General features: G+C 38.8%; 1 protein-coding gene across 4 annotated transcripts in view; it reads left to right on the top strand.

The window, feature by feature from the left end:
- INPP5A (inositol polyphosphate-5-phosphatase A) overlaps positions 1-14432 on the top strand; it is a 429845-nt gene that overhangs the window by 49458 nt on the left and 365955 nt on the right. Inside the window, exon 2 of one of the 4 annotated variants that reach the window (XM_078853839.1) lies at positions 5018-5056. The exons of the other annotated variants lie outside the window; for them this stretch is intronic. Coding sequence (XP_078709965.1) covers positions 5042-5056 — 15 coding nt within the window. The 5' untranslated portion in view covers positions 5018-5041. The remainder of the gene's footprint in view (positions 1-5017; positions 5057-14432) is intronic. 4 annotated transcript variants of the gene reach the window in all.

Below are 14432 nucleotides of genomic sequence, written 5' to 3'. Positions count from 1 at the left end.
GCCAGCTGATGCAGTGGTCCCTGTGGGTTTGCTGCAACTCATATAGATTAGAGCAGTTTGTAAGTGATTATAAATAATGCCTGAGATCACCTCGGTGTGATGTCCTGGATCTTGAACCCAGGCCTGGGAGTCCCCAGACACTTGCCACATCCTGGTCTCCACCCAATGGCTACTGAACCTGGGTGGGCTGAAAAGCTACTAGGATTATAGCCCTAACCAAGGCACTGCCCATGGGAGCTCTGACTGGAGGATCGCCTGGCTCTACAGGTTTGGTCTAACTACATTATTTTAAGCCAGGAGGAGGAACAGGAAGTTTGTATGAGCAACAAGGTGGTTTCCTGTTGTGACTGCATTGGACCCTGCTTGTGCCTGCCTCCTATATCTGGCCCTGTTCCTGGTTCCTGTTCCCTCATGCTTGATCCTTGTCTATCCTTCTGCCTCCAATCCTCAGTGACCAGTCCTGACTCTGACCCCGGTCTCTGACTTCTGACCCTGACTCTGGCTTGACCCTTGGCTCTGGCATTTGGCATCTGACCTCGGCTCTGACCCTCAGCTTTGATTCTTGGTTCTGCCTCTGGCATGACCCCAGCTCGGGTAACTGGCAATTGGCTCTGGTGCTGACCCTTGGCTTCGTTCCTCAACCTGTGCACATGCTCCACCCGCTAGACCTGACTGCCTACATCCTGGTCCATAACGCTGGGTTCCCAGCTTGACTAGAATTGGGGGAGCAGAAAAGTGGCTTATAGCAGCCTTTCCCTTTTGCGTTTTTCAATTGCACTGAGTTTGGAGTTGGCACAGCTCAAAATCTCTCCCTGAGTTCAAAGTTCCTAGTTCCTTGCCAGTCATTGCAAGCTTGTCTCTCTCACCAACAGAAGTTGGTCCAATAAAAGATATTGCCACACCTTGTCTCTCGTGATACCAAATGCAGTTTAAGAGCAGCTCCCTGCCCTATGTGTTAGTGATGTCATCAACTACTGCATAAGAAAGGTCACTGAGTACCTGATCTCTGCTCTTAACAGCTAAAAGGAAAGGGGAAAAAAAAATAAGAAATTGGAGGGGAAAGGGGGCAAGGAACAGCTTAGTTTTTTAGGGAAGAAGAAAAAATCTTTTAAAGATCCTGGGAGCTGCTAAAGAGTTTTATTCAAATTCTGGTGAATTTGATGTTTTCTCTTGCCCTTTCTCTAAGAAGGACATAAATTAAGATGTACTGGAATGTACTCCCACATTTTTGGCAGCACACTGATCTCCAGTTTACCAGGAGCGTTGTCTCTGTACATGTAGTAAGTAACATCAAACTGATTAAGAGATGCTTGTGGTACTAGGCATAACAGAACAAGTGAAAGAATGTGAGTTGTAGCTTAATGGTCTTGCTTTTGTTAGTATCCTGGCTATCATGTTATAGTGCACAAATATTGAATTGTATGGGGTTTTTAAAAAGCCAGAAAAGACCCTCCCAACAAGTGAAAGTTTTTCCAGCTGCTGTGATAAAAACTTTGCAGTAGTTTAGTTCACATTACCAATTGATGATGCATAGTTCTGTGTTCAGTGTTTTAAAAAGATAAAACTATTTGTCAATAATCACTCTGTTTTCTTAAATGGAAAAAATACTTTGTGCTGGTGATTTGGTTTTATTTGTATATTGTTGTAGTGAAGATTGCTGTGAAGAACTTAAACACAACAGCTAACATTATATACAGCAACCACAAATTAAATCCAACCCCCAGTTTTATGGGAAACCAGTAAATCTGATGATGATGATGAAACACTATTGTGATTTAATTCTTTTATATTTTGCGTTCCATTTGAAGAGTTCTTTTGAAGTGCACAGGTTCTTAGGATGTCAAACTACTTGCTTTTTTAGCTACTGTATTAAGTTTATACGTAGGAGTGGCAGAAAACACTTACGCATAAGTCAATGCACTTTGTGTTGACATCACAAGAATGGTTCTCATCTGTGAACAAAATACAGTAGAGGAGAATATATTTTTAATCTTCAACTAGAATTCTAAATATGATAACTATCAAATTGATATTGCCCCTGAAATTTTATGCTTATCTTTTGCTCTTATCAAAGCTCAGTGAGCTACAGTTTTTATATACAAAAACATAAATAAAACATACCTAAATGGAATCTGTGACAACAGTGATCCAGTAAAGATCCAAGACCAAATTTGGAAACCCCTATTCTACCAAAACTCTACATGGCAGAAAGCCTTTTTTGTAGCATTGATAGCAATAATAGTAAGAAAGGGCTGATAATGTCTCAGTTAAAATGTTATTTTGCTACTGTATTTCACCTTTTGATGTACAATTTTGTGTGGATTGAGTCTGATGGAATTTGTCCTTTTTCTTTTTTTCCCTTCTAACAAATAATTCCTCTGCACTCCACTACTGACGGATTTTGCATTTTAAAATGGCAGAAAAGAAAAAGGTCTTAGTACTTGTTTAAAGATGGCCAGCTCAGTATGAGTGGTTTTTTTTATGTCATGTGTGTCTATACACTGTTAGAACTTAACATTACTTATGAGAGATTTAGTCAATCCAGTTTATAATTTTACATGCTGTAGTACAGGGGTGGGCAAACTTTTTGGCCCTAGGGCCACATCAGGGAATAGAAACTGTATGGCGGGCCATGAATGTTCACAAAATTGGGGTTGGGGTGCAGGCTCTGGGGTGGGGCTGGGGATGAGGAGTTCGGGATGCAGGAGGGAGCTCTGGGCTGGGATTGAAGGGTTTGGAGAGCAGGAGGAGGATCAGGGCTGGAGCAGGGGGTTGGGGCATGGGGAGAGGCTCAGGGGTGCAGGCTCAGAGTGGCACTTAATTCAAGTGGCTCCCTGAAGCAGTGGCATGTCCTTTCTCCGGCTCCTACGCAGAGGTGTGGCCAGGTGGCTCTGCATGCTGCTCTGTCCACAGGCACTGCCCCTGCAGCTCCAATTGGAGCACCGGAGGAGGCCATTGGAGTGTGTAGGAGCTGGAGCAGGGCCATGCCACGGCTTCCGGGAGCCGTGTGGTGTGGTCCCCAACCCTGAGCCCTGGCTGGACCCTGCTGGTTAAGTGACTATAGTTCAGCTGTTTGGAATGCAAAAAGAGTTTAAAACAAAACACTATTCCATTATGAAAACATTAAGGCCTGCTTTGGGCATTTCTAGCACTGAAATGATTGAGATAGAAAGTTTAACTTTGGCATGGAAATATACTTCACCAAGGAGTGTCTTTGAATATTCCAGTGAAAATTCAGTATTTATTTGACTGAGTAATTGCGCATTCAAAATTGCATTCTGCAATGACAGTCCATTTTGTTTGGTTTCATCTTCCTGAACTCTTAGTATGTACAGCTCAGGAAAGTCATTGTGCTTGCATGCCTGCCTGCTTGCTTAAAAATACACAGTGACTGAATCAGCTCCACAGAAACCCTAATCTCAGTCACTAGACATGTTGTGAATCTGCACAGCTCATAAGGTTCACAGGTGCAATATATAGTTAGTTCTGGTGGTATCTGGACAAAGAGTACAGAATATTTCTCCTCTCTTGTTTCCTTTAAAAACAAGGCAAATTCCATCCATATACAATATGGAAAATATACAGTGAAAACTTCATTCTGTTTTTAGACATGTTATGGGTTCTAATGTAGTCCCCATATGCAGTATATGGAAAATCAGTGGAACGGGTAATATCTCTGAAAGAATGAACTGCATAGGTCAGAGAGAGTCATTTTTTTTAATGGAATATCTTCTAGATCTCTCAAATGACAAGGCTAATGCCAGACTTCTCAAAAAATGCTTTTGAAAGGACAATAACTACTTAAACCACAGTTCTATAAGAGACCCATGTGGACACAGTGACCACACAGTTCTTACTGCAGAACTGAGACCTTAGAATATATATATATATATATATATATATATATACTTTCAGATGATTTTTTTTTTTTTTTTTGGTGGGTGGAGGTTAGGGTTTGGAAGTTCGGTGGTGGTGGTTTGGAGGTGGTCTTTATTCCTTCATGTATTTTAGATTTTACAAAACTTAGCTGATCCCATTAAATATTCTTTAAATCTAAAACTTTTGTAGGCCAGAGAAAGTGAAAAGTTTATACATTTTGCGTTTCAAAGCCTTTCTCTGGTATCTAAAATTAGGATATATGTGTTGAGAAACTGTACACCTCCTCCTTTAAAAATAGAACTACAGCTAATAAATAAAAATTGTGATTTATTCAGTTTTACTGTTCTTGAGAGAGACTCTTCTGTTGCATTGGCCTCATTAGCAGCTCTGGAAACAAACATTTGATTAATATCCAGTTGAGTGTCTGTAATTTCTAGTTTGCTTTCAAGTACCACTACAGGAAATGTTTCCCTACAAAGGGAAATCAGTTATAATTTGTCTTGCATTCAAGCTATATAATACTTTTGATTGTAATAGTAAGACCTTTTTTTTTTTGGTTGTTTTTTTTAGCAAGACAAATTCTAATAGATTACGTTGTCTCTTTCTTGATATGCACACTTTTGTTAAATTTGTGATCTAGAAGCTTGTTTGACTACTGTTTCTCTCTTTTAATTTGTTTTCCTTATAAATTGCTAATCCTTCAGCTCTTGCATTCTGTTTCTATTTAGTTCTCTTGAGGAGTACTGGATTTAAGATACTAATATCTAGATCCACAAACATATTTAGATGCCTAACTCCCACTGAAATCTAAAATCCTCTTTCCACAACCCAGATAAAGCAAGGGCACTGGAAGTGCAAACTTCTCTGGCATGAAGCATATTGCTCATCTAGCATGAACTAAACAGGTCATTTTAAAAGGGGAAATTGCGGTTCATAGATATTTAGGTAAGAAGGGACCATTATGATCATCTAGTCCGACCTCCTGCATAACGCAGGCCACAGAATTTCACCCACCCACTCCTGCGAAAAACCTCTCACCTATGTCTGAGCTATTGAAGTCCTCAAATTGTAGTTTAAAGACTTCAAGGAGCAGAGAATCGAAAAACTCTTCACTTTTCATTTTTTTTTTCTTTTTCAGACCAGCTAACAGAGGATTTCAATTATGGTGGTATTTGAGGTAAACTGAAAAAAGATTGAGGCTTTCGCAACACATGAACTTATACTGTTATGATTAACAGTATGGTTAAACCAATGTAGTTAAACAAGTGTCAATACCCAGGGGGGGACACTTGTATCAATTTAAAAATGTATTACAGGTTAGCTAAATTGATATACACCAGTCTTAAATTGATACAAGTGTCCTTACAAGATTTTTTTTTTTGTTACAAGTTAACTGTTTTAAAACTGATTTTAGTTAAACTGTTGTAACTTGGTGTGTAGACAGTGCCTCATACCATCAATTTATTTAATCTAGGCTGCTGGAGAGCCATCTCTTACAAGAAGATGTACCAGAGACCAAAAATTGAAAAAACTCCAGATCATATTGCCAGTTCCTATTTCTGAATGGGCACCATAACTATACCTTTTCCCCCAAAGTTGACAGCACAATCATTTAATAAATAGATCTTGGATACCACTGCATAGTGCCTGGCGTTCATTTATGCCATAGATCAATCCCAAAATAACTGAGGTGGAAAGAAAGATGTTTCAGGAAACAACGTTGTAACATTTTGTGTGGAAAGTACTAGTATACAAATTCTAGCTTTCAGTTTTGGTTCCACAAAATAGACTCAAAGGAAAGGTAAAAGAGCAAAAATGGGGAACCTTACTTGAATGTACTTGAGGAGTTGGGAAGACAGACAGGTATTAATCTGTAATGACTGGATTTTAGAAAATATGCTTGATTTTACAAATATTTTTTTCTGACTAGACTTCACTATGGTTCTTGCTCAGACAAACAGGATTTGTTACTGTTAGAAATGATAGACATCCCACTTCACAATCTGAATACTTTTTCTGCTGAATATTAAGTAGTTGATTGAAAACTGAAGTGAACTTAATAAACATTTAAAAATTAATACAGTGGAATAGAAGCCATCTAAATGGAACACACGCTGGAGTGGGATGGCTGTCCAAATTTAGATGTAGGGTAAAATTTCAAAAATACTGAAAGTTAATGGGACGTAGACTCCTAAGTCACTTAGATGCGTTTGAAGATTTGTATCTACAGTCCTCTGGGTCAAGATAAAGAGGATAGGGAAGGGGTAATGGAGAAGAGGAATGAGAGAGGAGGGAGAAGTTTTGGATTTTAGCAAACTTAGCTTAAACAATATTTCATGGCATGAGACTCAAATGAGTGAGAGAAGAGCAGTTTGGGAGTAGCTGTCCTTATAGAGGATCAGAGGAAAAACCTTGGTGGTCTTAAATAGCTTCTGTCATGCTTTTCTGCCACCTCCTCTGTCATATTACTTGTCCCTCCCTGCATCTCCCTACCCCCCAATTTTCCACCCACTAAAGACATATACAGAAACATTTAAACTGCTCATCTGAAATCTTCAATGCTCAAAGTAAAGATAAGTCTAAATCTTAATTTTAACTTCCCATTGTCTCCTAATGTTAGATGCTATTAAATTTTTTGTTACTTTGCATTCTGCTTTGCTATTAATTTTCAGTCAATGTACAATACATCAGACACAGGAAAATTTTCAGAAGCCCCTAAGTAACTTGTAAACCTATGTCCCATTGATTGTTCAGGATTTAAACTCATAAATTACTTCAGTACTTTTGAAAGCTTGATCCTTAATCTCTGTGTATGCACCTTATTTTCCACCTCATAGAAATGTTGTAAGGCTTAATTAATGTTAAGTGCTCTGAGGTTCTCAGATGAAAGATGCCAAACACTAAAGTCTTGCATTTCTTCAACTAAGCTGGCTAGAAGAACTATATTTTCCATATTTCTCCCAGAGTGGAAGCTGTTCTCTAACACGTATTACATATTAGAGATATCTTGTGATAGTCCATCTAACATTCATACATATTTGCTGTGTAAATATTAGACATATTATGCTACTTAGTTTTTCTTCCTTTTCTTTTCTTTGTTTGCACTGGAGTGTATCTAATGCTGTGCTGAATGCTTAAATGTCAAAGCACAGATATTTTCCATATTCTGAGAATGAGTTTTAAAGAAACATTTGCTTATTTTTTTATTTATTATTAGAAATATTTGCTCGATAGCTAAAGTAGACAACATAAAGGTAAAACTGAGAAAGTTTATATACAATACATGTACTTTAGAACTCTCTTGGGGGGGAAAAGTATACAGCTGGCCACTTTCTCTGCTTACTAGGTAGACTCCCTTAAGATAAGTATTTAAAACTCTGCAGATTTTTTGTATATGAGAGCCATCTGCACATGAGGTAATAAATATAATCCATGTGTTTCTATAATTTCAGTAATCCATTTTTATTCTTTTGCGTCATATTAATATACAAGATTTATGTCAATAAGTGAAAAATGATTTTCTTTTTAACCAGTCCATTGCATTAATAGCTATTCAGCTTAGTTTCCACTAAAAAATTTTAAATAGCAAATGTTTGCGTTAAACAATGTCCTTATGTCCTGTAAGCGTATAGCTGCTTCAAAAGTTGCCTGTGTGAAATCCAGCGGATTTTTCATGCGTAATCCTGACACTGGGCTTCAAGCTTTTGATACTGTCTCCCACAGTATTCTTGCCAGCAAGTTAAAGTAGTATGGGCTGGATGAATGGACTGTAAGATGGGTAAAAAGCTGGCTAGTTTGGGCTCAATGGGTAGTGATCAATGGCTCCATGTCTAGTTGGCAGCCAGTATCAAGCGGAGTACCCCAAGGGTCAGTCCTGGGGCCGGTTTTGTTCAATATCTTCATTAATGATCTGGAGGATGGAGTGGATTGCACCCTCAGCAAGTTTGCAGATGACACTAAACTGGGAGGAGAGGTAGATACGCTGGAGGGTAGGGATAGGATACAGAGGGACCTAGACAAATTAGAGGATTGGGCCAAAAGAAATCTGATGAGGTTCAACGGGGACAGGTGCAGAGTCCTGCACTTAGGACAGAAGAATCCCATGCACTGCTACAAACTAGGGACCGAGTGGCTAGGTAGCAGTTCTGCGGAAAAGGACCTAGGGGTTACAGTGGATGAGAAGCTGGATATGAGGCAACAGTGTGCCCTTGTTGCCAAGAAGGCTAACGGCATTTTGGGCTATATAAGTAGGAGAATTGCCAGCAGATCGTGGGACATGATCGTTCCCCTCTATCCGACATTGGTGAGGCCTCATTTGGAGTACTGCGTCCAGTTTTGGGCCCCACACTACAAGAAGGATGTGGAAAAATTGGAAACAGTCCAGCGGAGGGCAATAAAATTATTAGAGGGCTGGAACACATGAGTTATGAGGAGAGGCTGAGGGAACTGGGATTGTTTAGTCTGCAGAAGAGAAGAATAAGCAGGGATTTGATAGCTGCTTTCAATAGCAGGGAATGAGGGGGGATTTAATAGCTGAAAGGGTGTTCCAAAGAGGATGGATCTAGACTGTTCTCCGTGGTACCAGATGATAGAACAAGGAATAATGGTCTCAAGTTGTGGTGGGGTAGGTTTAGGATGGATATTAGGAAAAACTTTTTTTCACTAGCAGGGTGGTGAAGCACTGGAATGGGTTACCTAGGGAGGTGGTGGAATCTCCTTCCTTAGAGGTTTTTAAGGTCAGGCTTGACAAAGCCCTGGCTGGGATGATTTAGTTGGGGATTGTCCTGATCTGAGCAGCAGGTTGGACTAGATGGCCTCCTGAGGTCCCTTCCAACCCTGATATTCTATGATTATAAAAGCTGAAAGATTGTGTCCCTGACCATGTTTGAATTACGAATATGGTAACCTGTAAATCAAATAAAGGTAAACCCAAAGTATTCAAAGATATTGTTGGGAAGCATGAAAAATTTTCAGTAAAACTGAAATCAGTGTCCAGAGAATCCTTTCTAATATAAATTTAGATTACTAGTTCTTGGTCCCTTCTCTTCCTCATGTCTATGTAACAATGCACTTCTTGCAATGCAAATTAGACTGACTCTATTGGAATATTTTTATAAACATTTTTATATCAGTAGCATGAGGTACTGATTTATGTTAACCCTTTGGTGTTCTGAACATTCCTGAATACTTTATAATGTCTTCTGTAGATTGAACTGTATTGCTAGCCTGCTGATAGTTGCGTGAATTATATTCTATGCTTTTTAGTTTAGCTTTTATGCCTTTGGGCCTCAGTTTACCCATCTCTGAGAAAGGTATGAAATTTTACCTAATGGGGTATTGGGCTATCGTTAGCACTTTGTAAAGTGCTTTCAGATTCTTGCATTGAAGGTGCTATAAAATGCTAAGTTTATTTTATTATTACTAACAATCTTTTCAAGCAGATGAGAGGTACTTCCAAAAAAAAAAAAAGTATGAAACGTTATATTATATAGATGCCAGTTTAAGTGCAGCATGGATTGGAACCATAGTAATTACACATGCTACACTCTCCTGGTGTCTTTTAATTGTGCAATTAATTGATGGCAGCACTGTAGTTAATCTTGCAGTAATAACAGTAAATGTCAGCCAAAGTTGTGCCAGAGCTCAAACTGCACCCAAAAACTATTTTTTCTTCAGGAAGCATTTATGTTGAGATGCTGCTTATCAATCCTTTTGTATAGCTAACTGATCTTATATCCTATAATTGGAATCCAGACTGGGCTGAAGTCAAGTCCAGCTGTAGTTCGTTCTCTTGAAGGCAGCTTCTACCAGGCTTTAGCTAAGTAACCATGATTAATTCTGTGCAAGTGATATGAATCTGGCTTGGTCTTGTTTGCGACTTCTTGAAGATCTGCTAACATTTGCCTTGCCTTCTCATGCCTTGAATAACTATTGATAAAGGAACTTTCTTTACATATGTGTAACTTGCAAACTAGTCTGTATACCCATTCACAGTGTGAAATTCCTTCTTCCTTCCCACCCACACCCTCCCAAAAAAACAAACCCAAAACCAAATCAAACCTAAAAATAGTGGCTGATTCATAATATTATCTGTACAAAATTAAGTATTTCTAAAACAGGCTGTTGTATTAATTGTATTTTTAGTCAATTTCATTATATTTGTATGGCAAATGTTTTTAAAAATTGTTTTTATATACCATTCCACAAGAACATACATATACTTTCCAGCTACAACCATTAACAGTACAGAACACTACTGTAGTTTTCACACTTCCATTTATAAGAGTATACATTTCAAGGACATTATACTTGAAGTCATGCTGTCCACTTGTCACAGGGTGTGACTGAGTGCACCTTGTATTCACATGCACTTGTTGTGATAATCTTTATATAGAGTGTACCTTTTGGGGTATCATTTTGATAATTAATAACTCACTGGTCAGTAATATGGTGGAATGTATGTAGCAACATGATATATACAATTATGAACATAAACTGAAACTATGACTGAGATGTGGCTGCCAGACAAGCATTGTGACGCACCCAAGGTGGCAGGGCAGGTGGTGATACACCCCTTGACTAATCTGGACTGCACCCTGGAATGTCATACAGAGGGTACAGGTCTTTTGGTGCCCCATGGAGAGAAGCCTTGTAGATCTGCTTTCCTTCCTCCCAGCAGTGCCCCTGCTAGGCTGCTCTGCTGCTAGACAGCAGCCTGTAGTTTCATAGATTCCTTCCCAGTCAAAGTCCAGCAGCAGCTCAGGAAGCCACTTCCATCTGGGAACTAATTAAGTGTATTTGAACCTATGTAGATTCAGCACTTTTAAAGTGGGACTGGGTTATTTCCACTGAAGAGAGAGTCCAAGGTTGTGCCAACCAGAAATCAGGTCAAGGAGCTCCAGGGGAAACGTAAGAGCTACCCTTTTGGCTTGTATATTTTTGTCTTGGTCCTTACGGCCAACAAAGTTGCATGAAGGGGATGCAGCCAGAGATTCTTTCCAAGTTTTTCATTTTAGTTAGAACTCCTGAAATAAACGCTGGAGAGGATTGTTGAACTGAAACCTAACCATCTGGTGAATTGGAGCACAGCTCTGGACCTGGATTACTCTGCAAAATAAATTGTCCACTGCTGGTCATAATAAAAATGTTCGGTATTTAATTTATACACCATCACTAGTACAGCAAGAAGTAGATTTGTTAATTAAATTGTAAGCATGTAAGCTGAGTTTGGTCTCCTGTAATGCAGGATCACTCACACTTTTTTTTTTTAAATGGGGAAGATTATTTTTATCTTCCAAGGTATTAGTGAGGATGGGTTGCTCTTTCAAGAGACACTCACTCATTTCCCCCATCCCCTCAGAAGTTCCATGTCATCACTACACAATTTCTTACTACACTACTTACTTGTGTTTGGCTCCCTCGGATGCCTTTTAATGCTACTTCATGTAGCCACCAAAAATTATGGTCTCAAGAATAAAGAGAGGTGCTACTTCCATAACCTTCCTACCTCTTGCTGATCAAGAGCATTCACAACCTCTGCTCTGATTGGCTGTCATACTACTGGGCTGGCCACTTGTGCACATCACAGATTCAGTTCTTTTTTTCGTGTCTGCTACTGCACCTCCTTGTTTCAACAGTGACTCCTGTGCCCTAAGAGGATGTACTGGAGGAGAGTAATTAGTGTTGACACTTTTGCCCTCATTTGGACTTTGTCTATACAGGGAAATTGCCAAAATACCTGTTAACACATTAACTAACATGATGATAAACACTTGGGGCCAGATTTTCAGTCCTAACAAGGTTCTCTTTTCTGCTGATAAGACAAAGCAGTCATACAACTGCCCGAAATGTGCAGTTGAGGATTCTTTCTGATATTTTTGGCCAGCTACTTCAGCCGTATACCACCCATTTCCTTCATTACCCCAACCTTCAAATAGAAGGCAGATGGAGGTGGTGCAGAGTACATGGTGTTCTGCTGATTCTGGGCTGGAGTAGCCTTTGGGATGTTGTGGAAGGAACTGATGAGTGGGTTAAATTTTTTTAAGATTGAAATTTAAGAAAAACATGATGTTTATGTTCAGTAGTCTTTCGCACTGTTCACAGTTGAAGCTCAGATAAATAACTGCAATTTGCCAGTCATTGGCAGCTGTGTGTAGCTGTTACTTTTTAGAGCTGAAATATACAAAGTTACTGTGACGTCTGAATACTCTGCAGAAAATTTCCATAGCTGGGGATGAAGTGCAGGAAAGTCACTGCATTCTTTTTTTTTTAAAAAGCACAACAGCTATAATTCATACTGATTTATTTAAAAGAACTGTACAGATCAAATGTTTATAATATGATTGCAGATACTGTAAGGACTTTTTTTTTTTTGTTAAAATAGCAACTTAGGCTCCACACAGATCCAATGGCAGGATCTGACCTCAGGTTATTAACTGAAACATTTACTGAAATATTTGTTTAATTTGTGCATTATATTCAACTTTTACAGCAGAACTAGACTGATCTGTTTTTAGACACTTCTTGAGTCTCATGCAAGTCTCTGAACAACTTAAAACAAAATTGATTACTCAGATGTATTTGATTTCATTACTTGTAATCAGGAAACAGTAAAATATAGTAATATGAAAGCATTTATATTGTATATTTATATATATATATTTATAAATATAAAATATAAATGCTGACTTTTTTTTAATGGCAATTGTACATTTTTTAGCTTGCACTTGTTTGCATGGTATTCCTTTTCATACAAGACTATTTCTATATTATTTAAAAATCTAGCTATAGAGTTCTATAGCAGAGATATAGTTCTCTCTTAAATTTATATAGCATGGTTTAAACATTTTATGAATAGGATATTATTTACTATTTAAATAATGTTTTGAAATTAATCTTACAGTGGGACTCTATTGGTTCCACCCCTATTAAATTCTATAACTGGTTTCCGTGAGGGATTAAAGATCACATATTTTATGACTTTTATATTTAAAGAAATGCCCCAGGTCACTTAGAGACTGTTACAGGAGCCTTTTTTTATACTGGAATATTAAGTAGTATATATAAAATAGAAAGCAAAAAAAAAAGTTGGAGCAAACTTTTATATATATATATATATTTTTTTTATAACTAGTGACCTAAATACTCCTGAGCAGGTAGAAGTCTGAGAACTTGACATTTTAAGAATATATGTTCCAATGCTAAATAAGGCAGAAAACAAAACTCTTAGACATTCATTTTAAAGCATTTAGAGCTAAACTTTCACAAGCAGGGGGTGGCATTTTGTGGACTCAGTTTTCACCCGCAGAATTTTTGCATGCATTTTGTGACTAGAATTGAACTGTGGCCATGCATGTATTTACATCTGTAGTTATGTGGTTTCTGGTGGGTATCAGGTAATCAGGGCTGTCAAGCAATTTAAAAAATTAATCGTGCGATTAAACAATAGAATACCATTTATTTTAAATATTTTTGGATGTTTACTACATTTTCAAATATATTAATTTCAGTTATAACACAGAATACAAAGTGTACAGTGCTCACTTTATATTTTTATTACAAATACTTGCACTGTAATAAACGTATTTTTCAAATCATCTCACAAGTACTATAGTGCAATCTCTTTATCATGAAAGTTGAACTTATAAATGTGGAATTAGGTACCAAAAAATTGCATTCAAAAATAAAACAATGTAAAACTTTAGAGCCTACTTCAGTCCTACTTCCTGGTCAGCCAGTCACTCAGACAAACAAGGCTGGTTGTAATTTGCAGGAGATAATGCTGCCTGCTTCTTCTTTACAATGTCACCTGAAAGCGAGAACAGGCACTTGTGTGGCACTGTTGTAGCTGGCGTTTCAAGGTATTTACATGCCAGATGCGCTAAAAAATCATGTCTTTTCATGCTTCAACCACCATTCCAGAGGGCATGCTTCCATGCTGATGATGGGTTTTGCTTGATAACGATGCAAAGCAGTGCAGACTGACCCATGTTCATTTTCATCATCTGAGTCAGATGCCACCGGCAGAAGGTTGATTTTCTTTTTTGGTGGTTTGGGTTCTGTAGTTTCCACATCAGAGGGTTGCTCTTTTAAGACTTCTAAAAGCATGCGTCACACCTCATCCCTCTCAGATTTTGGACAGCACTTCAGATTCTTAAACCTTGGGTTGAGTGCTGTAGCTATTTTTGGAAATCTCACATTGGTACCTTCTTTGCATTTTGTCAAATCTGACAAGGTAAGCACTGCCCAGAGCCCTCACCCTTTCCTGTTCCCCAGCTCTGAGACCCCTCCCATACCCAAACTCCTCCTGTTGCTGCTGGGGGTGGACAGGCACAGTGGCCCGAGACTGCTCCAGCAGTGGCCGCTGTGCCTGGCCCAGGAGCTGTCTGAGCTGCAGGCAACCCCCGGGCCAGCCGTCCTGGCTGCTGCAGAAGTCTCGGAGGGCCCAGAAAGTCATGGAATCCATGACTTCCGTGACCTCCGTGACAAACTGGCAGTCTTAATTAGGAGGGGTGAGAGGCTATTGTCCAGGGTAATGCATAGCAGTAAAATAT

Source organism: Lepidochelys kempii, chromosome 7 (assembly GCF_965140285.1).
Source record: "Lepidochelys kempii isolate rLepKem1 chromosome 7, rLepKem1.hap1, whole genome shotgun sequence".
NCBI lineage: Eukaryota > Metazoa > Chordata > Testudines > Cheloniidae > Lepidochelys > Lepidochelys kempii.
This window is presented reverse-complemented; position numbering and strand designations above follow the sequence as displayed.